This window comes from Sciurus carolinensis, chromosome 9 (assembly GCF_902686445.1).
Source record: "Sciurus carolinensis chromosome 9, mSciCar1.2, whole genome shotgun sequence".
Classification (NCBI taxonomy): Eukaryota; Metazoa; Chordata; class Mammalia; order Rodentia; family Sciuridae; genus Sciurus; species Sciurus carolinensis.
Window position 1 is genome coordinate 8,670,627 of NC_062221.1, and position 21,640 is coordinate 8,692,266.

The 21,640-nt window shown below is 42.4% G+C and overlaps 1 protein-coding gene across 1 annotated transcript in view; it reads right to left on the reverse strand.

Annotated features, from left to right (window-relative positions):
- Positions 1 to 5,566: 5,566 nt before the first annotated feature.
- The window catches only part of Cpb1 (carboxypeptidase B1), a 30,086-nt gene continuing 14,012 nt past the window's right edge, over positions 5,567 to 21,640 (reverse strand). The window contains exons 7-11 of the mRNA XM_047564796.1: positions 19,359 to 19,469; positions 19,179 to 19,269; positions 18,278 to 18,480; positions 7,634 to 7,718; positions 5,567 to 5,925 (exon numbers count right to left, since the gene is read on the reverse strand). Of these exons, the coding sequence (XP_047420752.1) occupies positions 5,738 to 5,925; positions 7,634 to 7,718; positions 18,278 to 18,480; positions 19,179 to 19,269; positions 19,359 to 19,469 (678 nt within the window). The 3' untranslated portion in view covers positions 5,567 to 5,737. The remainder of the gene's footprint in view (positions 5,926 to 7,633; positions 7,719 to 18,277; positions 18,481 to 19,178; positions 19,270 to 19,358; positions 19,470 to 21,640) is intronic.

Below are 21,640 nucleotides of genomic sequence, written 5' to 3' on the forward strand. Positions count from 1 at the left end.
CTTCTCTCCATGACGTATGCCATACAGTCTTGTTTAGTAACTTTAGAGCTACAGATCTTATTGCTCACTTAAGTCATTTGAGTTTTCCTACACAACCAACTGGGACATCAAAATACAATGTTCAGAATAAACAAAAGCAGAGAATGGACAAGGAAGTTATTTTATGCTGCCACTCTACAAGAAAAGACAGAATGAGAAAAACAAACACCCATTTGAAAGGTCAGGAACGTCCATTCTTCACCTGATGGTTTCCAAGCTGTTTCAACAAAAGTTCAAAAATGCTTTTAAAAAAATCCTGACATAAATTTTGTTGTCCTTAAATGACATGGTACGTATGTCAAATGATGGGCTAAAAAATTGAGATGTTTTTCTTTTCGGTGTTTGAAAAGGTACTGAGCCTCTTAGTTCCAGAAAGTCCCAGGAACATCTCATCTTAAATTTGCTCTTGAAACATGAGATGAATTTGGAAAACTGACCACAGGACCTTGGTGGGTGGGTGGTTTTTAATAATGTAAGATATGTTTATGAATGGAGATTATAATCCATTAAATTAAAAACATTTTAATTACAAGATATTTTGAATATGCTGAAATATAGTAAGTACTGTGGGAAAGGCAAACATATTCCCCACACAGTATTCATGAGGTTGTATTTTTGTCATCGTTTTCTGTACCTCTGTTTGTAAAGAAGCAAACATAATCATGCTTTTTGAAAGTGGAATTGATGCAATCTATTGGTCTACCATGTAAAATCCATCTGAGGGTTTCTTTAGTTTTGAACACAACTTAATTAATTATGGACCATTTGGAAGAATAGCACCATTTCCCAGAATTAAGATAATCTCACAGAATAAAGTGAGTTTTAAAAAATCAGATAGCTTATCATTTCCTTTCCAAAATGATCTCTTCTCCTTGGCGAAGGTATAGATGGCTACCTAAGAATCTTCTTAGACTCGTGGTTATACATTTCATTATGGAAACAATATCAATGAGCAGATGCCCCTTTATCTGCAGAGCAACAAAATACCATTCCTCTTCATCTGATGGGCATGTGATATAACATCAGACATCCTGATCTTCCCCCACGAGGGATTCCTGGCCTCAACCCTGAAGATAAGGAAGAGGAGGGTTTTACAAACGCCTTCCTGTGCTTGACCTTGACCGGGCTGATCAGCTAGAAACCCCCGAAGCGAAAGTTTGCTCCATTGCTTTGACTGAAGGTGTGCTGGACCAGGGCACACTGTAAAGGCCGAGGTGGAGCTGGGATCCAGGCAGCTGTACCCTCAGAGGGGGGCTCCCGAACACCAGCTGCAGCCCCTCGAGTGGGCCGCCTGCTGGCGTGGCCCTAACAAGTGCAGTGAGGCTGAGGTGGCACCAGCAGGCAAGTGGTACCTGGTAGGAGCTAAAAATCATGCCCTTGCTCTGTAGGTGTGAACAGAGACTCAGAGCTGGCGACTTCTGTGTGCAGAATTTTCGATCACCAGCACGTATCCCTAGTTAGATTGGTGTGGTGGCCGTGATACTTAAGGAGAGGACTTCTCTCCATATTTATTTTGATGTGAACAACTTCAAGAAAATTTTTTTTTTTTAATTCTGTGACTTTCCTTTTTGGAGTTTCATTTTTAGCTTCTAAAAGTTACAAATGGTTACCGAAAATAATTTTGCAAGATAGAGGGAAGCTGAAAAGAAGAAAAATAGAAATCTCCCTTAATTCTAGCTTTCTGATACATTTTGTTGAAGCTTTTGCTGTGTGAGGGATTTTAACACTATGGAGAGGGCTTCAATGTCTGATTTTTGGGGTTCATAGGGAGGACTCTTCCATTTTCTTTGGGGCTCTACATGAGTGTTTGAAGGACCCTGGTGTCTCTCAGGATAAGATTCTGATGATAAATAAAAGAACATCTTTGGATTCCTAATACTTGTTGCATTTCATAGTTGTCTGTTTCTGAATAAGATATGGACACATGATGCATCCACCCTTCCAATTCTGTTTAGTCTCTGTTGAAAAGCACAATAGATGGATTTCAGGAATGTTCTGGAACTTTCTCTCAGAATGGGTGCTATTTCTTGGCATCTGTATAAGGTTCATCATAATCTTCTATTACCAAATCAAGACTTATAAAAGGTTTTCTTGGCACATGTATGGAGTAGATGAATAGTTACTGGACACCGCATCATTTTAGGGGGATTAGGTAGACTGTGATGTTTCATAGGAAAACTTAATCTCTTTAAAAGGCAATTTAAAGTTGAATGCTTCACACAGCAATAATTTTCCATTTTTTTTGAGCTTTGCACTCCTGGGATTTCTGTAGTAGTGATGGTTATCTAGCTACAGTTTAAAATATCACTTTATTTTTAACTCTACTTTTCTATATGTCTTTGAACATTATCACTATAAAGAAAATGTCCTAGAAAATGGAAATGAAAGTTTTCTTGTGATTTAATAGGAAATAGGATCTTCAAACAGCTCTCCTCCTTCAAATCCAACCCAACAAATTGCTAGAATAGTTTTAGATATACTATCGAGGGCATGTTGAAGGAAAAATGTGATGCTTTTAGTTGTAGAGGTTGGATTCTTATCATTGAAATAAAACTACCTTGTAAATGCAGCAGAGAAAGTTTTCTTCATTAGGCGCAGCAAAGGTGGTGTTTCCGGACACATACATGTGTGCATGGGTCAGGTGAGATTGGGGGAGCACCAACCTGGTCCAATGACCTAGCCTAAGAGACTCCTCAAAACCTTGCTTAACCCCCCAATTAACTTGGTAACTTGGCATGGTTCTTCTCTTCCTTCTGGAAACACTTACCAATTCGTAGAGGTCAACTTGAAAAAGCAGACAAACATGTGACATTCAATTTTTAACATGCAGGAGTTCAATAAAGGAAACCTACAAGTCAGTTGTCTTAGTCAGCTTTCTGTCACTGTGACCAAAATACCTGGCAAGGACAACTTAGAGGACACAAAGTTTATTTTGAATCATGATTCCAGAGGTTCAGTCTTTGGTGGGTCCAGTCCATTGCTCTGGGCCTAAGGTGAGGCAGAACATCATGGCGGAAAGGTGTGATGGAGGATCTCTTCTCAACCCTTGGCAGGCAGGAAGCAGAGAGAGAGAAAAAAGAAAGGGCTGCAGGAAGGATGTACCCTTCCAGGGCACGACCTCAGTGACCCCTCCTCTAGCCATGCCCCACCTGCCCACAGTTATCACCTAGTCCATCCATTCAAACTAGGATGCACTGATTAGGTTATAGTTCTCACAATCCAGTATTCCTGGGTATTCCTGCATTGACACAGGACTTTTGGGGGATATCTCACATGTAAACCATGACATCTTTCTTGGTATTTTCTAGAAAAGAAAGATTCAGGGGGTCATTCCTGTGTTCACTATTGCTGTGTGAAGATGAAAGGAAGGGTACCTAGGCTGCTGGCCTGGCTCTGAGATTTGGGTGGGTCAGAGGAGGGAGGAGGAGAGTCTGGGGCTCTTGGCTGGAGCTCTTGGCAGTCTCTGGTCAGCTGGGCAGGAAGCACAGACTCTGCTGCACGGGGCAGGACTGAGGCCGATTCTGCTCTTCCTGTGTCCTTGGCTTACTTTCAGCAAGTGGGACTCCTAGACAGCCAGCGGCCACTTTTCAGTAAGTGGGCAGGAGCTTTAGCAAAACTGTCTCAGTGCAGGAAGCCTCAGAAACGTGGGAGTCTGAGAATATTTGCATATTTGTTTTCCTATTTCGTTTTCTTCGCCTTAAAAGTGCTTAGAATTTTAGAAAGGTCTACAGATATTCCTAATTTCTATTATAAGTAATTGATTTCTTTTGCAGTACTGGGGATTGAGCCTTACACATGAGCCTTGCACATGCTAGGCAAGCACTCTACCTCTGAACTACTTCCCCAGTCCCTTTTAAATTTTCATTTTGAGGCAGGGTCTTGCTAAGTTGCCTAGGCTAACCTGGAACGTGCCATGCTCCTTCCTCAGCCTCCTAAGCAGCTGGGATTCCAGTTGTGTACCACTCTGTCTGGATCCCCTCTTTATTTTTAAAGTACTCATATAGGACTCTGGGGAGTCGTTATTTATTCCCCATGATTTTCCATACTTTAGACCACAGCATCCCTTAGTTAGGGGTTGATGTTGTCTGATATGGATGGGGTAAGGGAGTGTCCTATGGAACAGGAAGTGAGTGAATAATTGTCACTCAGGTGATTGGTGGAGTTATCCTTCAATCGTAATGAGAGTATAACTGAAGTAGAGTGGGGGAAGGAGAACTTAACCAAATTACTTCTATTTTTTATTACTATCAATGCTTCTAAAGAATTCATGGGAATTTTTTGCAACAAAGGTCTTGCTATTTAAATGATGCATTGCCGAATTATTTTGAAGATGGTGGCTTGACAAATTGTAGCAGCTGCACTGCTACCATCTAGTGGACAATTAGTGCAATTAATCATTCTTTGGCTTGACAATTTCCAAACTGTAAAGACTTCAAAAGATTTTTTTTTTATTAGAACACTGTTATACATATTTTAGCCTATTATATTCAATGGGGAATCCTATTTTCCTTGAGTCCACATAGGAAATAATTAATATTTTGTCCCATGATTTTAAAGTAAGAGATGCCCTCAAATTATAACCTCAATAAACATTATTCTATTTTAAAAATTGGACTTGGTGCCATCCTTTCCAACATGGGCACATCAGCTTATAACTCTGGATGGCATCAAACCCGGTGGTGCAGAAGTCTGAAGTGGTCTTCTGCTTTTTTCCTTGGTCCAGCCAGGGTGCCTGGCATGCTCAGGTCTCACTTGCAAACTGCTCTGCTCACCCTGGGTGCAGAAAAGACGCTTCCCATGTCATTTAAACCTCACATCTTCTGTGGTTTCCTATTGTTCTTGGGACAGTGTGCCAGGTCCTAAACACAACCTCTAAGCTCTCCTGAGGCCGCCCCTGCCCCCCATGCCTCTTTTCCTTCCACTCTCCCTGTTCCACCCTGGTGACTTTCTTCCTGCTCCTTCCATGACCTGGAAAGGTGGTTGGTTTGTCCAGCTCCTGGTGACTTATTTTGCAGGTTGCAGCACTTCTTTGAGAGGGTCTTCTCCCTACATCAGGAAGGAGAATTCTTATATGTTCTTTTTGTGACAAGCATTTAATTTGCATAATGTAAATTTAGTAGCCAATAATTAACTAGTTAAATTTTTTCGGTTAATGTCTGTCTTCTCTAATAGCCTATTATGCCCAATGAAGGCAGAGGTCTTACAATTTTTTTGTTTCACTGTTCTGTCTTGGAAGGCTTAGCAAAGTTCCTGAGGGCACTGGGCAGCTCGTTATAGAACTTGAACGAGCTGAACTGAAAAGTTACACCAGAGTTTGCTTGCTCCATTGCCCTGTTTATTTTTCTTACTTCTTAAGCCCCCCATCATAACCTGGGCACTCTGCTGGTGTTGGCCGGCTCCCCAAAGACTTTAAGTCCCCTCTGGTGACACTGTGTCCCTGTGCCCAGTGACACACTTGCTCATTCATTCACAGCACCCGACCCCCGCCCGCTGCCAAAGTAGACCATCTTTCATGTTTTGCTTTTATAATGATTTGTTTTTATTGTGATCAATTGTAAAAGACCCAAGTATTTAGTAGATGCAGAAGTTTAAAGGAAAGATTAGGATCTTTAAAAACTCCAGGCAAACAAAAGTAAGAATTCAGGATAGACAAGAAATGCACGGTGAGTGTCCTGAGGGAAGGCTCTGGAATTTTCCATTAGTACAGGTGTTCCAGGACGTAGCTGGCCATATGCTTGACAGCCAGCATGGTCTCCTCACAGGTGGCGCGGATCTGGGACTCGGGAAGCAAAAAGCCGTATCTGCCTTTATCCCGGAGTTCAAAGGTGAAGGCATATTTGATTCCTTGGTCATAAGCCCAGTCGTCAGAGCCGCCAGCCGCAGGGTCTGAAATGAGCAAACAGCACGAAATAATAATAAGAAAAATCCCTTTTACCTGTAGAAAGGAGGTTAAAATTATTGTCAGTTTCCTTTTATATTTACAAATACTTTGCTGTGTGAGATATTATGGGTAGAGCAACTTTTTAGTACACTGGATCACAAAGTTTTAAAAAATGAGTCAGTCTTACCTCTGGATCTATTTGGTGGGAGGGACAAGTCTGACACTCCAGAAAGTGTGTAATTTGTAGTACACAATTCTCAGGGTGCTTATGAGCTACGGTCCACCACACCGCATCGCATGCGGTTTGATTACCAGATCTGTGTAAGATCTGGGAAAAGAATGTGTAACTTGCAGGAAAGTAAGAAAACGGTGCGGGGGTGGTGGGGAGCACTGGGCCCGAGCCCCGCAGAAACTGCACTGAAGGATGAAGTGGTAGTAACTTGAGGGACGCGCTGGGCCTTCGTTTCTTTATCTGCAGGGCCTACGTGGAGTCTGGAATGAACGTGGCTGGTGTTCCTGCCATTTGTAATTCACTCAGGGACAATTATACTGCCCCTAACATATAGACCACGTCTTCCTTCATTCATGGATTGATTTACCTATTCGGTCAATGACTCTGCAGTCGCCACAGGGTGGGTCATGTGCTCAAGTTCGGAGATGCCAGGACCAAGGAAAGATGCTGCCCCGCCCCGTAAGTGTTCCCAGGATAACAGAAACAGAAACCTCACTGAACTAGTGTGAATAACATATAGCGGACAGGAAGTTCACACTATAGGATTAAGTGAGTTACTTGAGTAAGTGGGTTATTTCTGTTAGAACTCCTTTAGGAAAAAGTTTAAAATGTTCAGTTTTTAAAACTGGGAATATGGGAAATTGGTATTCTAGATAGAGCTTAACAAAACCCAGCAGCTCAGGACTGGAGCCTGACCAACTGCACTGGGGGTCCCCTTGGTGACAGGACTGGGTCCCTCCCTTTTGTTTTTTGGTACATATTTCTTTGGGCAGAAAGAAATCATTGGAGGGAAGAGAAAAATAGAAATAGGAATCAAAAATGGGGCTCGTGGGATGGGCCGCTGCAGAGAAGCTGACCCTGGTCAGCATCCGGGTTTGGGGGTGAGCGCCCCGCGCAGCCTCTTGCTGGGTCTCTTCCACACAGGAGCCCCAGCGGGGGGTGTCAGAGGGGCTGCCCCTCCCCCTTGAGGGCAGCCTGGGCCTCCAGATCCCTCACACTGCAGTCTGTCCAGCCCAGAAAACCTTTCCCCTGTGCTTTCTCCAGCAGCGGTCCTCCCAGGTAAGGTCCGGGCTGTCACCTGGGAAGTGACCTGACCCTGAAGGCAGGCTGGTCAGCGTGCTCTCTCCTGGTGCATCCCAGGTCACAGCTCTGAGCACCTGGGTCACCTTCCTGCTTCCCTCGGGGGTTCTCCGAGGAGCGCACGGGTGCCCCTCCTTCCCTCTGTCTCCTCTGCCTTCCTCTGCACCCTTCCCTTCTCTCTTCACACCTGCCCAGGGCCTGGCACATCCCCACCATAGCTGCTATGGAGATGTGGACAGAGAGCAAACGTTGCTGTGGTTGAAAAAGATTTCTCTCTCTTTCTCAATAGAAAAATGATTACGTAGTTCATAATAATCACGGTGAGGCAGAAACCACATGCTTTAAAGGGTGGGAGAAGAAAGGCGCGGCGTCTCTTCCACCGTTGGGAAGGCGAGACTCACAGATTGTGGTGGCTCCCGGGCCGTAGGTGTACTGGGTGCCGTGCAGCGAGTTCAGTTCCCTCACAGCAGCTTTGGCCAGGGAGTTCTGCAAAGGAACCGGCAACACCTGAGCGAAGACACCCCGTCAACAGACACACGCCCTGCACACCGCGTTCAAGGCCATTTCTGTCACGTTTGGGGTCAGTATTAGGAACTTATTCAGTGCCCATTTCGATTTTTCCTGCTAACTTAGTCCTGTGGTCCAAGTCCTGCAAGAGGACGTGTCCCCCGGATGCTCATCTGAACTTCCAGCTCTCCCCTCTCTGGAGCTTGCGAGAGAGAGGCAGAAGGCAGGAGGTCCTACACTGCCCGTGGAGGTGGCTGTCCCCGCACAAAAATCAAACACATGCAAAAATGACATAAAACCAAACCAAACCAAAGCCACTTGGCAACATGGTAGGTATGAAGCTGAGGTTGAGTCACGGTGGGATCATGTGAATCAGGCCAGGAGCGGTGCATGAGGGATTGGCTGGCTGGGAAGCAAGTGCTCAGGAATTGGCAGTTCTAATGGTGGGTGGTGGTTCCAGCTTGCAAGAGTTTTGGATTGAAGAGTTAGAGAACATTCATTCTATTTCAAAAGACAGAACATTTGAATTCTAGGACTTTAGAATATCAGTAAACGTTAACTTACTGCCTCCTTTATTTCCCTCAGCATAGTGTCACCCTCTCGCAAGAGCCATCGCCCTCCAGTCCCGTGCACGCAACTCCTAAGAGACAGGCTGTCTGCACCACCGGCAGCCCGGCCGGAGAAACTGCCCTGGCTGGTGCCTGTTTAAATAGGCACTTGGAAAGCAAGACCTGACTCAGCTGTCTGGGGAGCACAGATTGGAAAAGTGGATTGTTTACTACAGGAGGATTAACCATAATTCATTCTGGTTATGAAACCTGCTGTATTTCAAACTTTGGCATCATAATTGCTTCTTGTACATATGCTGGGAAAGCTGCGAGGGTGGTGATGAAATGAGAAAAATCTGCTTTTTCGCAGGGTAGGAACTTTCTAACTGCTTATTCTAGTATTAAACCTGGTTTCAGAGAGTCTTCCCTCAGACTGATGAGGGCACTGTCTTACGACTTCAAGGATCCCAGCTCCCAAAGCATTAGTGCTTCATCAACCAATTGGCAAATTTGAAAATTTGCAAAGAGTTAGAAAATTTAGGTCATGATTTTCTGCTCTGGTCTACTGCAATGAGGCAACCAGTTTCCTGGAACTGACTTCTTATTCTCAAAGTTTTAGATCAGTAACCTGAAAGTTTTAGGGTTCTGTTTCTCTCTGTCCGAGCTGGGGAATGAAGATGTGCTTCCTGTCATTCCTTGGATGCTTTACTCCTGTGATGCAAAGGCTGGGCTTGGGTTGCTTAGCCTGGTAACCAGGGCAGGAGTCTCAGATCTTCTTTCCTCTGTTACATTACAGGGCCTATTGTTGATTGAAATCAGAACAATCTACAAACATTGCATAATGGATCTAAAACCTTTTAGAGATATGGAGGTGGTGAGACAATAGTCCTTTTGCTAAACAAACAGTTGTGTTTTCACTCTTCCATAGTGTCTTTAACTTGCAGTCATCAAAGGAAGCCTCTAGCCAGGTATTTTTTTGAAAGGCCGCGCCTCACATCTCAAAGAACACCTGTTGCTTCTCTAGCTGCCTTCCTTGAGTTTTCACTCATTCTTTTCTTCTTTAAACAGTGAATTATTATTTTGAGTTAGCAGAAATATAATTAGTCAGGATTACTTTCAAATGTGAAAAGTTCCACATGTGAAGAATTCTCAAGAGCAGTTGTGTAGGAGGATTCACGGTCCTTGCTTGGTCTCGGTGGCACTCCTGTGTCAAGTGTCCTTCCAGTCTCTCTACGTATTTATTGGCATTATTAAATAGTTGAATTTTCAGACCACACCAAAGGGCCCCTTCTCAATCTGTTATCTCTCTGGACTTTCCAACATATCAGTCTAGTCATGGCTGCTGTTAGGACCACGCAAAAATGTACTGTTTGCCTTTCTTGGAACCAAGCTCTGGGCACGGGGAGAGCCAGCTCCGCTGCCTGAGCTTTCACCGGCATCCCTCTTCCGGAAACCGTGGCTCTGGCTTTGATGCTGAAGGAGAACCTGTGAGGTCGGCTCAGAAAGGCTGCCATTTCCTTCCCGTGCCTGGCACCCCTGCGGGGACGTCAGCCCGGGCCTCAGCCCCCGCTTTCTCATCTCGACATCTGCCTCAGAGCTGGGGGTCCCCTGACGGCACCTTCGGTGGCTCTGGGTATTCTATCTTGAACAGGAATCTTCTATTCAAGTCCAGCCTCCTCTTTCCTGTCACTGTGGGCTTGTGGCGGCTGCTTCTCTGCGCCCCTCTGGGCCTCCTCTTACCTCCATTAGGCAGGGTGCCCTTCTCCCCTTACCGGAACCCTTGACCCCGCTTTGCTTACGTGGAGAACTCTGAGTCTTCCAAATTCATTTTTAGACTTATCTTCTTTGTGAATCTGCCCCTCGCCTTTTGGGGGGGCCTCACTTCTTTTTAGAGTTCCTGTCATTCTGTGCTGTCACCGGTTGTGTTTGCTTCCATGCTCCCCAGAGGTGAGCTCCCCAGAGGTGGGCAGGGACTCTTGTCTCTTCGTTTTGTCTCCTTAGCAGATGCCTCAGCCCTGAGCCAAGGTGGGTTTGCAGAGTCCTATGCTGGGTCTTAGGGGCAATATAAACAGGCAAGATTTGGGTAGGGGCACAACGTGCTGAGCGTTGCAAAGGCCAAACTGCGACCCACCTGAGTGAAGATGGGGATGCTGGTGGAGAGGGCGATGGGACTACCCAGTGATGGCGGGTGGGTTGCTCCATTTAGACCCTGACATCTTCTGCGTGCTTTTACTTATTTTCATTAATTAGAAAAGAAAGAAAGAAGAACAGTTGGTGGACCCTTTCTCTGAGCCCCTCCAAAGCTGAGGGACAAAAACCAAACAAAGTCAGAACAGACATGAATCAACTGCACTACCATATTTTAAATTCCAATTATCTTAACAAAAATCCCTGGAATCATGTGGGTCTTTCTTTTGAAAAGTTCAAATAATTTCACAAATGTTACTCATTTATCTTCCCAACAGTATCTGTCCACATTTCATCACCACAGAATTTTCGAGCAGAATGGAATGCCGTGTGGGTCGGCACGCTCAGTGGGAATGTTCCCACCGAGCTGGGTGACTGACCCCTGCCAGGGATGATAGAGAGAAAGGTGATTTTTGCAATTACAGAAATGTGAGGGTGGTAGCTCCTTTCCTCTGTCGGTTTCTGTAAAAAGGGACCAAGAAGCACTAATGGCAGAGAGCCCTGTCTATACCCTGCATCTCCATTAAGGACCCTTCCTACACGAGCTGCCACCGGAGAAACAAATCTTCCATTCTTGCTCAATGGGTTCAAAATAAGAACTAACATTTACATAAAACCTTACACTTTTAAGAGAGCTCTCGATAAGCACTAGATATTTTTATCCCCATTTTACAGATAAAAGACTCAAAACTCAGAGAGGATGAAAGAGCGCGTCCAAGGGCACGCAGCTCCATCAGTGGCTGACTTGAGCTAGGTTCTTCTTTCTTTAAATCCTGTGCTCTTTTTCACTTCTCCTCTTGGCCTTTGAATACTTCAAAAGAAGTGTTGCTGGAGCTGGTTTTACCAATTGTAAAGAACAGAAGGAAGCTAAATATAAATCGGCCTCAGAGCAAACTTGGCTTTCAGTCAAGGCCAAACATGGCTGGCCTTTCCTAATCCTCAGATATGGATTTCCTACCGCAGCTTATGCATGTTCTCTTTTGTCATCTTCTTCCTTAAAAAGAGGCCTTGGGCCTAGAGCAAAAGACAAAGAGTCCAAAATGTCACATCCAGCCCAGAGCCCAGGAGACAAAGGACAAAGCAGGGTCGTGCTGCCCCGGGCTCTAGGCCCCGGGCCTGGTGAGATGAATACGCAGAGGGTGTTCTTTTCCACCGGCCCTCATTCCAGGTAAGGTGTGATAAAGAAGCCCCTCTGTCAGGGCAGGGCACATAATCCACATTCCACCTGCATCCCGCAGCCAGCATCGTCAGGGACAGCCTGCTCCAGTCCTCCAGGGGCCACTATCACAGGACAGGAGAACAGAAGCCCTAAACCGACAGCGAGATGCCATAGGATTCAAAGGCAATTTTTTTCAGAACTCGGTCTCTAATTTCAAGTCCAAAGTTTAGCCATCCCTGTGGGCCAGTGACTCTGGAGGCCTGCAGGGGATCTTCACTGTGGCTCCCTGCCTTCTCTCCTGTGGTGATGTGGAGCGTACACCAAGGTACCAACGAGAATATAACTGTTATAATGTTGGTGCACAAAGCGAAGCAGGCACCGAAGAGAAAGCACTCAGAACTAAGAAAGAGGAGCCCTGGGATGAGAGAGGAGGGGAGAGTCTGGGGCACTTGGTTTAGGGGAGTAGGGCCTGTGCTTTCTGCAGAACCCACCAGGAGTGTGGGAATGTGGGATGCTTCCACTGATATAAACCAAATTTTTCTTTGGCTCCATCTGCATACATATTTTCCAACCTTTTCAAATTCAAGGGAAGTGTGAAATGTGAGTCAGCTGAATTTTGCAGTCTGGAGATTTAAAAAAAATTTTTTTAAAAATTTGTTTCTGGTGGAAGTGGTACTTTTCCCAAATAAATTTTAGAAATAAGCGCTATACAATAGAAATGTGCCAGTCTGGCACTTGAGACTGTCAGAACATTGTGTACTGTTTTTGAGGAGGGTATAAGATCCTGTGGAAGCCAAGAGCCTTTGGCCAGGAATGCGACTCTGTTCTTATCTTTGTTTAAAGCAGCGTTTCTCAATCTCGGCTTGCTTGACATCTTGGGCTGGAAGGTTCTTTGTTGTGTGTGGGGCTGTTCTGTGCATTGTAGGATGTTTATCAGCTTCCCTGGCCCCTGCCCACCAGATGCCAGCAGAACTTCCACAGTTACATCAATCAAAAAGCATCCTCCGATCATTGCTCAATGCCCTCTTGGGGTGCTGGCCGGGGCAAAATTAGTTGAAAGGAAAGTGAAATAAAAGATATAATTATGGTAAATGTGAATTCATTTTAGGGAATGAATTAAAAAAAAAAAAAGAAAAGTGTTCTTGAAGGTGCTCTGAAGGCCTGTTTTTGGCTGATGTCCTTATAGGGGTCTCCTAAACATTTCTGCTAGGTCTGTCCGTCTTGCTGCAATATCACTTTACCAGTAGGTTGCCCAATTCAGTAAAAAATACAGGCATTGCAATTAGATTTAAATTTCAGCTGAACTGTGAACATTTCTTTTAGCATTAAGTTTGTCCCATGAGATATTTGGCATGTACTTAGAGTAAAAATGATTTGTTGTTTTTCTGAAATCCTAATTAAACTGAAAGTCTCCTCTTGGATCTGGCAATACTCTTCACCACATCCTGCTCCAGGACCAGCAACGATGGAGGATTCATTCTGACATCCAAGTCTCTCTCCAACCCAATAACCTTATTGAGTGCCCTATTCTTCCCTAGCAAGAGCTCTCGAAACAGGCTGACCTCTGTGTTCGCCTTCTCGATACCATTTTCCAGTCCTACTGGTGTATATTTGTTGGCTCTCTTTTCTGTCCAGCATACCTGATTCCTTCCTCTACCAGCCAGATCCTGCCTATACTTCCAGGCTTACAATAAATCCCACCCCTCCACTAGGGTCATGGAAGAGCTTCGACACATGTTGATGTCATCTCCCTCTCCTGAATTCCTCCAACTGTGCATAACTAAAAACTCCCAAGTCTTTACTTCTCTTGAATGGTTTCTAGTATCTGCATTTTATAATTTTAGTAAGAGCCTAAGTTCTCCATGGCAGGAGCCATGGTTTATGATGAGCACTTACTAGGTGCTCAATGAAACTCTGACAATTACCTGATACACCCTGTCCTGACCAGGACTAGTAGGAGAATTTTATCAGGCCAAGGAGTAGTTAAAAGTGTATAATGGTACAGCAGCAACCAGTTTCTTTATCCAATGACATTCTGCTGTTTCATTTGGAACTTTTTGTCATTTATGCAAGATTAGAAGTTCTGAGAGAATTTTGTGCCCCAGACCCCGTTAGCCTGCATTGTTGGTAGCTGCTTGACACCTGGACTGTGGTCTTGTGACTCTAATTTTAGTCAGGGACATGGTGCCAGCAGTGATGGGTGTCCACATGACCTGAAATTGTCCACCACCTAATTGCAGAATGTCCTCCCTCTGGATTCAGGGCCTTGCACTTTGTCCACATGCCTGCCTGGGCAGCGGGTCTCTCTCTTGGTGGGATATTAATTGCAGCTCTCAGAGGTGGCAAATGATGTGGCGCTGGACCAGAGCTGGTAAACTTTAGAAGTGGACTTCAATATTTTGGTCATGTTTAGTCATTTTTCAGAAAGACGGGCATATTTCTTCTGATGACTGTTATCTTTCTCTTAGTTAATGAATATATTATACTCATCAAAAGAATGGGCCAGAATCATAAAGACTGGGTCCTGAGAAATCAGTCTTGTCTGATAACTGGGGTAAATTCTTAGCAATGACCAGTGGCAAAGGTAATTATATGATTTTTGTGGGATTAAAGACTTCTTTTCTGATAAATGTTCTGCAAATTAGTTACATGGACACCAGAATTGAATGTGGCCACATAAACCTGTGTGTGTGTGTGTGTGTGTGTGTGTAAACTGGGGCAGCACAGAAAATTTTTCAGGAGCCAGTAGCTCTCGACCCCACTGCTATTGTCGGCTTAGCTATGGCTTCATTGCTTCGGTTGGGAAATGAGAAATAGAACGAGAGACTTTCTAGATTTTCCAGCCATGACATGCTAGTCTTCTCATGCAGGGAAGCCAGGTAAGACTCGTGCCCTGGACTGCACTCTGCTGTCTTCTTGATCAGTTTTTGGAGTGGGACAAGGTACTTGTTGCCTGGGTGCTCTTCTGGCTTCCTGGCTACCAAGTGGTATGATGATGGTGATGATCATTGTTAACAGTGCCATGCAGGCACCTGGGTGTTGGGGGATCAAGGACTGGGAACTGCCTCCTACTCAGTCGGTGCAGCTGCACCACCCAGGTTTGGGAGTCTTGTCCTCTATGTCTCCCAGTTTTTAGTTTCTCTGACAATAAAGAAATCACATGATTTGTTCTTTTGTTATTCTTTCGAGTTTTGGAAATGTAAATATTTCTTTTTCTGAGCCTTACAACTTCCCTTGAAGATAATGGTAGACGATATTGAAAGAATCTGCACTGGAGAACCCAGGTTGTGCTAGGGAAGCCACTGGACACTCAGCACACGTCACAGTCTTGCTTTAAATAACCTGGAAGGGCAGTTTGTGACATGAAAGCATCGTGATATTCCTGCACCTCCTACCACTCTGCCCAAGGCCCATTTCTGGCTCCCTCCTGTGTCCACTTCTCCTGATCTTTTACTTCCTTGGTCTTCTGGATGCCCGTCACTGCCCATCTTTCCTCTGAAATTTTTCTCATAATATAAGCAATTACCAGGCAAGCTCCAAATAAGATCTTTCAGAAAGGAAGCCACAAAAATCTTTATCATCATTCTGATGTCAAAGGATTGCTGCTCATAGCATGCCTTAAATTTGTGTAAAAATGCTAATATAAGTATAAAATAATTTCTTTGAGTCTAGAGTCTTATTCATCTTGGAGGGATATTTTTTGATACAGATATAATCTTACATTTTATCAAGAGAAATGAAGATAATATACACACCAATGACTAGGCCAAACTGTGTAAGACAAAGTCCTCACTCTGTCCCTTCAAGGAAATTCCTTGCTCTCTAATGTGGCATGAGGCCCAGCATTCATTTTTCTTATCTTTCACCTCTTTCTGTTTTCTGTAGCAGTCATGTTTCTCTAATCAAGAATTAACATAGAGATACTAGATTCAAATGGAAAATTCGTCCTTCTAGATCAAGATCACTTTTTTTCCCCTCAAAATACTCATTACAAATAAAAACTGTGAAAAATGTCAATATACTTTTTTGGGGGAGAGATTCAAATTCTCCTTTGGCTATACATACCTTTGTAATTACACTGTAGTTTGAGCTTGTTCTAGAAAAATGTGCTTTAGAAGTGAGTGAATTGGAATTTCACCAAATAAGAAAAAATGGAAAGAATTTCTAGTCTCTCAAAAGATCAAAGTTGCTTTGAGCTGTCAAACTAAATTCAGAGGCTGAATGAATCTAATAATCGAATAACTCTCGCCCTGGGCTTTCCTAGCCTGGTGGCATATAAATATTTGTCTCAAGATAGTAGGCAAAAGTTTAATCTCAGAAAAAAATTGGACATTAAAGTATCTTTTAAGTCAATGTGTGATATAAATCTAGTCACCTTTTAATGTTCTGGAAAAGGTAAGAAGTGGCATGTGCTTTACCTTGAATTTAGTTTTGTGAATATTGAAATAATCATTTAAGATAAAATTATTTTATGTTTTTTGTCTTTTAAGAATAGGTCAATATTTTGTATCAATAGAATTCTGTTTATTTCACTCCTTTGTTAATTAGAATTTAAAAACAATTTTAGAGACAGAATTTTAAGTAGTGTCTCTTTTGCTATCTGCTTTTCACTGATTTTAAATAAAAAACTGATTTCTGAGAAGAATATCAGTGCCTTACAATCTACTGGTGCGTTTTCTCACCTCCTGGGCCTATGTGAACGGGCTGATTAAATTCTGAGTCTCTGAGTCCTGGGTGTTTTCCTGGATAAAGTTTCCAAAGGAAGCAGTAAGAATTATTCAAAAGATTATAACATATAAACAAACAAACAAAAGCAAGAGTACTTGATTCCTTTTTAAACAGTAGTTTGGAGATGTTTGAGAACCCATATACTGGGTTATTATCATATGCAGCAGTAGATGCAAAGTTATCTCATTCCTAACGAGGGATTAATTTATCCCCCAAATTAAAAAAAAGGTATCAAACTTTGTGGAAGCAGTTCAATTTCCATGAACACTTTAAACTTTTTGGTTAGTATTAGACTTTGTGGTATTTATGTCTAAAACTAGCAGATACTGAGCAAGCTAGACATATTTGCTATTGACATACTTTGTGCGTTTTAAAATTTTAGTTTTCATAATTCTTTTATTAATTCATTAGTGGTTAGTTACTAGGATTTTGTTTTCTCTTAGGAAGTAGGAAAAATTTAAATATATTCATATGAATTAAGCAACCTTCTTCCTTTTGGTGGCCAGAAATCTAGGACAGAAACCAGGAGCTGATCACACCCATCTCTGGGGCCACAGGACCATGAACTCCCACTGGGAACATGTACAGACAGGGCATAACTGGAAAGCTGAATATTTAGTGGTTCTAACTAATGATGTTTTCTTTTTTTTTTTGGCTCCAGATAGGGAAAATGAGAAACATTTTGAAGAAAAAAATTTTTGAAGAAGAATCCAGCCAACTATTAGCCATCAGTTTTCTGGGAGAGTGGGTTGTTTTTCTGTTTGCTTTTTTTCATGACATATTTACAACATTACATTTCTTATTTGGTCTCTGAAAGACGGAATCTGAAAGTGCAAAACAACAATTTCCAGTTCTTAAAGTTACTGGGCCTTCAAGAGTAAGCTTTTAGGTAAGCCAAATATTTGTGTCATTGTCTAAGTGGAATACTTTTTTATTTCTGGTGCAATTTAAATGCTTTAAATCTTATGTTTGCTCTTTTAGGTCATTGATCTCAACTTCTGGCAACCAGATGTTTCATAAATTAAAAAAAATATTTTTTGAAAGACTCAAACCTACTTTTAAAAATCTATGTGTGATATTTGTTAGTGTGAACTGTTATAAAACTCATGAATATCTAAGTGCTCCTGTGATTATATCTTTAAAAAGGATTTTTTTTGGTAGTTTTAGATAGACAGCATGTCCCCCCCTTTTTTTTTATTTGTTTCATTTTTATGTGGTGCTAAGGATCAAACCCAGGGCCTCACACATGCTAGGCAAGCGCTCTGCCTCTGAGCCACAACCCCAGCCCCTGGGATTCTATCTTGATTTTCCAACAAGACTGCTTGTATTTTGAGCAAGGGCTGCTTAAATTTCTTTGCATTGTCCCCTAAATCTAGAAAGAGTCATTCACATCAATCGCACATCGATTGACTCACTTCTGAATCTCACCCGATCCAACTGTGAAATAAGCAGTTTCAGAATCTCCTGACTAAACCTGATCTCAACCAAATGTGACAAATTCCTAACGGCATCTGCCACGCTCTGCTGTGTCAACCCAGCTCAAGGCAACTCGGCAAAACCAACTCTGACAAATACTGTGTATGAGACCAAGGAACTCCAGTGATGGTCCCAAACACATCTGCCATCATCCTTCCAGTCAGCATTGTGACGAAGCCAGAGAAAATAGAACTATGGTCATTTTGAAGATTAATGAATAAATAACATGAAGGAGACTGTTCCTGATTGCAATTCTATTTTTTTTAAAGTTAATTTATGCAGTCACCTCTAGACTCCTTATAAAGCTATAAGTGTTTTCTACTCCTACTACCAAAAACCAATAAAGGAACTTCCAGAAATTGTTCTTACATGTTTTTTTCAGGAATAGAAGGAAACAATCTCAAGAACGAAATTCCCCACCCACTGCCATGTCCACTTACCAACTCCACGTTGTTCGCTGGCAGTTTGTAGCTGTAGGAATAGGGATAGAGCAGCATCTGAGAGTACGAGTGGATCGTCAAGTATGCCTTGATGGTAGAGAGGTGGCTGCGGATGAAGTTGGCCAGGGCCTTGGTCTCCTTCTCAGACTCGGGCGCAGGTCCACAGTAAGTTTCAGCACAGGGACTTGTAGAGGCTCCCGTCTCTGGATGAACATACGTTGTTGGTAATGGCCAATGGTGGCCTTCGGCAGCCATCTACCTACTATCAGCTACCTGGGGGTGTTTTAACACTTCAAACTTTTAAATCAGGAAGCTCCATGTAAGTTGTTTTCACATGACTCCGTTGAATGATTCTCCACTATGCATGTGTTATAAAGTATGCATATATTTACTGACAAGATTAAGATGGTATGATTTTAAACTGGCAGGATAAAACATTTGCACATGAAATCATCAATGTGTCCTGTAGAGTACTACACAGCAAGATCAATACAGTGCAAGAAAATTAATAAGCAGGGCACAAACCAATATCCATCAAAATTCCACATTACTATGATCACTCTTAATCACATCACAAGGTTATTTAAATAATTATTAATTTAATGGCTTTATGGAGACACTCTCTGGACTTGACTCACTAGACTGTACATCACAACAGCAGTAGGATTCTGTCTGGTGTGTTCAGTCCTACATTTCCCGCATCTGACACAGCTGGGAACGCAACCCAGTGCCCAATACACATTAGTCAAAGGAATTATTATCTGTGCTTTCAGAAAGTTAAAACTCTAAAATATAAAAATTTACAGTTTTTCTTGTTTTGGACACTGTTGTGTTTTCTTATGTTAATTTTTCCTCTTAAGGTTTCAGCTGATGAGTGCCAAATGGCCAGCTGGATACTTACCGCACCAACCAGCAGCAAAATTTCTGTTGGGATCTGTGCCAACGCAGGAAGTTCCAGCCTGAGTCGAGCGGGTCTTTCTCCACATTCGGTTCTGGAAGTGGATTGTGTGGTTAGAGTAAGGGTCACAGGAAGCAGTTGGTTTTCAATTTCATCAGTCTCCCTCAGTATGGATTCATGTACCTTAGTCCAGGTGTAGACGTAGCCATCAACATTGACCACGGGCAGGACGTAAAAGTCCAATTCATTGAGAAGCTCTGTCATGTGGATCTCTTGTCCATACGTGCGAACCGCCTGCATGTGAATTATAAAGCAGAATTTCATGGGATAGAATGCACCATGCTGCTAAATTTAGACAGATGGGGTGAACGTTGACTTTGGTAATGGAACTGTGTCACTTATTGGTGTAGGCATATTTAGAAAACCAGCAGCAAATGACAGCTCTTTTTCTTTTAAATTATTATTTCTAATTCTTCTCTGCTTCCAGGATACTTCTGTTCCATTCATATGTGACGCATGGAATTATTATTTTTAACTTGTTTCTTTAGAGAGGAACAAAGATTTAATTAAAAAATTAAATAAAAATTTAAGACTTTTTTCCCCCCAGGGCATTCCAAATTTATTGCTCATTGAACTACAAATTAAAGACCTTTAAAGGACATATATATATTCTCTTCCTTTGAGGTAAAAAGTGAAAAAGCACTTTTCATCAAACTTACGAGGGTATGACTGTAAGACCTACTAGTCCTGGTAAGGAGTGTCTGTGGGTGGTTATTCATGTTCCTAATGAAATTGCCTGGAAATTTGCCTATTTCATAGAGTTTATGGAAACACTTATGGATGATATTACTAGAGGGAGTGTCCAACATGGAAGAAAAGTGAGAATGTCTGTCTGTAATCCACTGATGGCTTGGGGAAGCTCTCCCTAACCCTGCACACTGCAGCACGGTGGAGGAATCTGCTTTATCCTTTCTTGATGAGGGAATCCCATTAAGGAACTGGTTGTCCCTGTTAGGTGGACACTTACCTTTGAATGAAGGACACCAAGTCCACTTAATTTGTTCTCTTCATGGTAGGCGCTCTGCTGCAGTATCATGGTAAATTTAATTTCAACATTTTCCTGGGCTCGTTTACAGAACTTGAGAAGGTATAAGACTTCTATATGTGAACAGTGTACTTTTTAGGTTGGAAGAGATGTAGAACCAGGTTCTTTGAATGGTCTACACTTTGAAGATGATGATAAAATCTAATTTTCTCCTTCTAAAGGGCCAAGGGCTAGTTACCCAGTGAAGTTAGGTGATGCTAATTGGATACATAACAGGTCTAGAAATCATGACTATAACAAATAATACAGAAGGCTTCACATGAAGGAAATTACATTGTACATCATCATATTCTTGTATTTTAACACACTCCAATGTAACTTTTAAGATTTACTAAGGAGCGGTAAAAACAAATAGTATGGGTAGCTCCCATACACCTGTCTCCCAACTTTCCCTAACATCACCACCTTATATGACTCTGGTATGATTATCAAGGTGAAGGAATGAACCTGGGCACAAGACTAGAATTTAGACATAAGGCTTTGTTCAGATTCCATGGTTTTCCACTCATGTCCTTTTTCAGTTCTGGGTCCTTCTCAGATCCCACATTGACTTTGCTTGTCCTGTCTCCTTAGTCTTCTCTGACTTGTGATAGTTCTTTAGTCTTTCCTTGTCTTCTATTGACACTGTTCAAAAGCACTTATCAGGTTATTTTGCAGACTGTCCCTCAGTTTGAGTGTGTGATTTTTTACACTAACTTTTCATGATTAGAGGGAGGTTCCACATTTTGGGAGAAGAATATCACAGGGGTGATGTATCTCTTTCGTGTATGTGATCAGGGGCACATGATGTCAATACATCAAATTTATCACTGGTGATATTTACCTTCGCAACTTGGTTAAGGTAGTTTATGCTAGGGTTTTTCCATTGCAAGTTTTTCTTTGTAATTAATACAGGTTGAAGGGAAAGATATTTTGTGATGCTGCAAATATCTTGTTTCTTCTTAAACTTTTACCCACTCATTTTGTGTCCCTCTGTGGATTTACCTGAAATGATTATTACTGTGGTATTCTAAAGGTGATTTTATAGTGCATTCATTATATATAATGAATGTGTATATATTATAATTCTGTAAGAATTAGTTGTTTTCCCCCCTTTTAATTATTTATTAAGTCATCTATTTATGCCAGTATATACTCAGTGATATTTAAAAACTTGAATTTTTAGGTTTATCAGGCGATCACATTCAAGTTGATAGCTTCCCCATAACCGTTAACTTTAAACGACCAGTTCACCACACTAACAGTCAGCCTGCCCATCCAAGATAGGTGAGAAAATGTCCAGATGAGTGACAGGCAGATAAATACAGTTCTCTAACTGCTCAGAAATCCCACCCTACAAAGATCAGTTGGTGAAATTTGA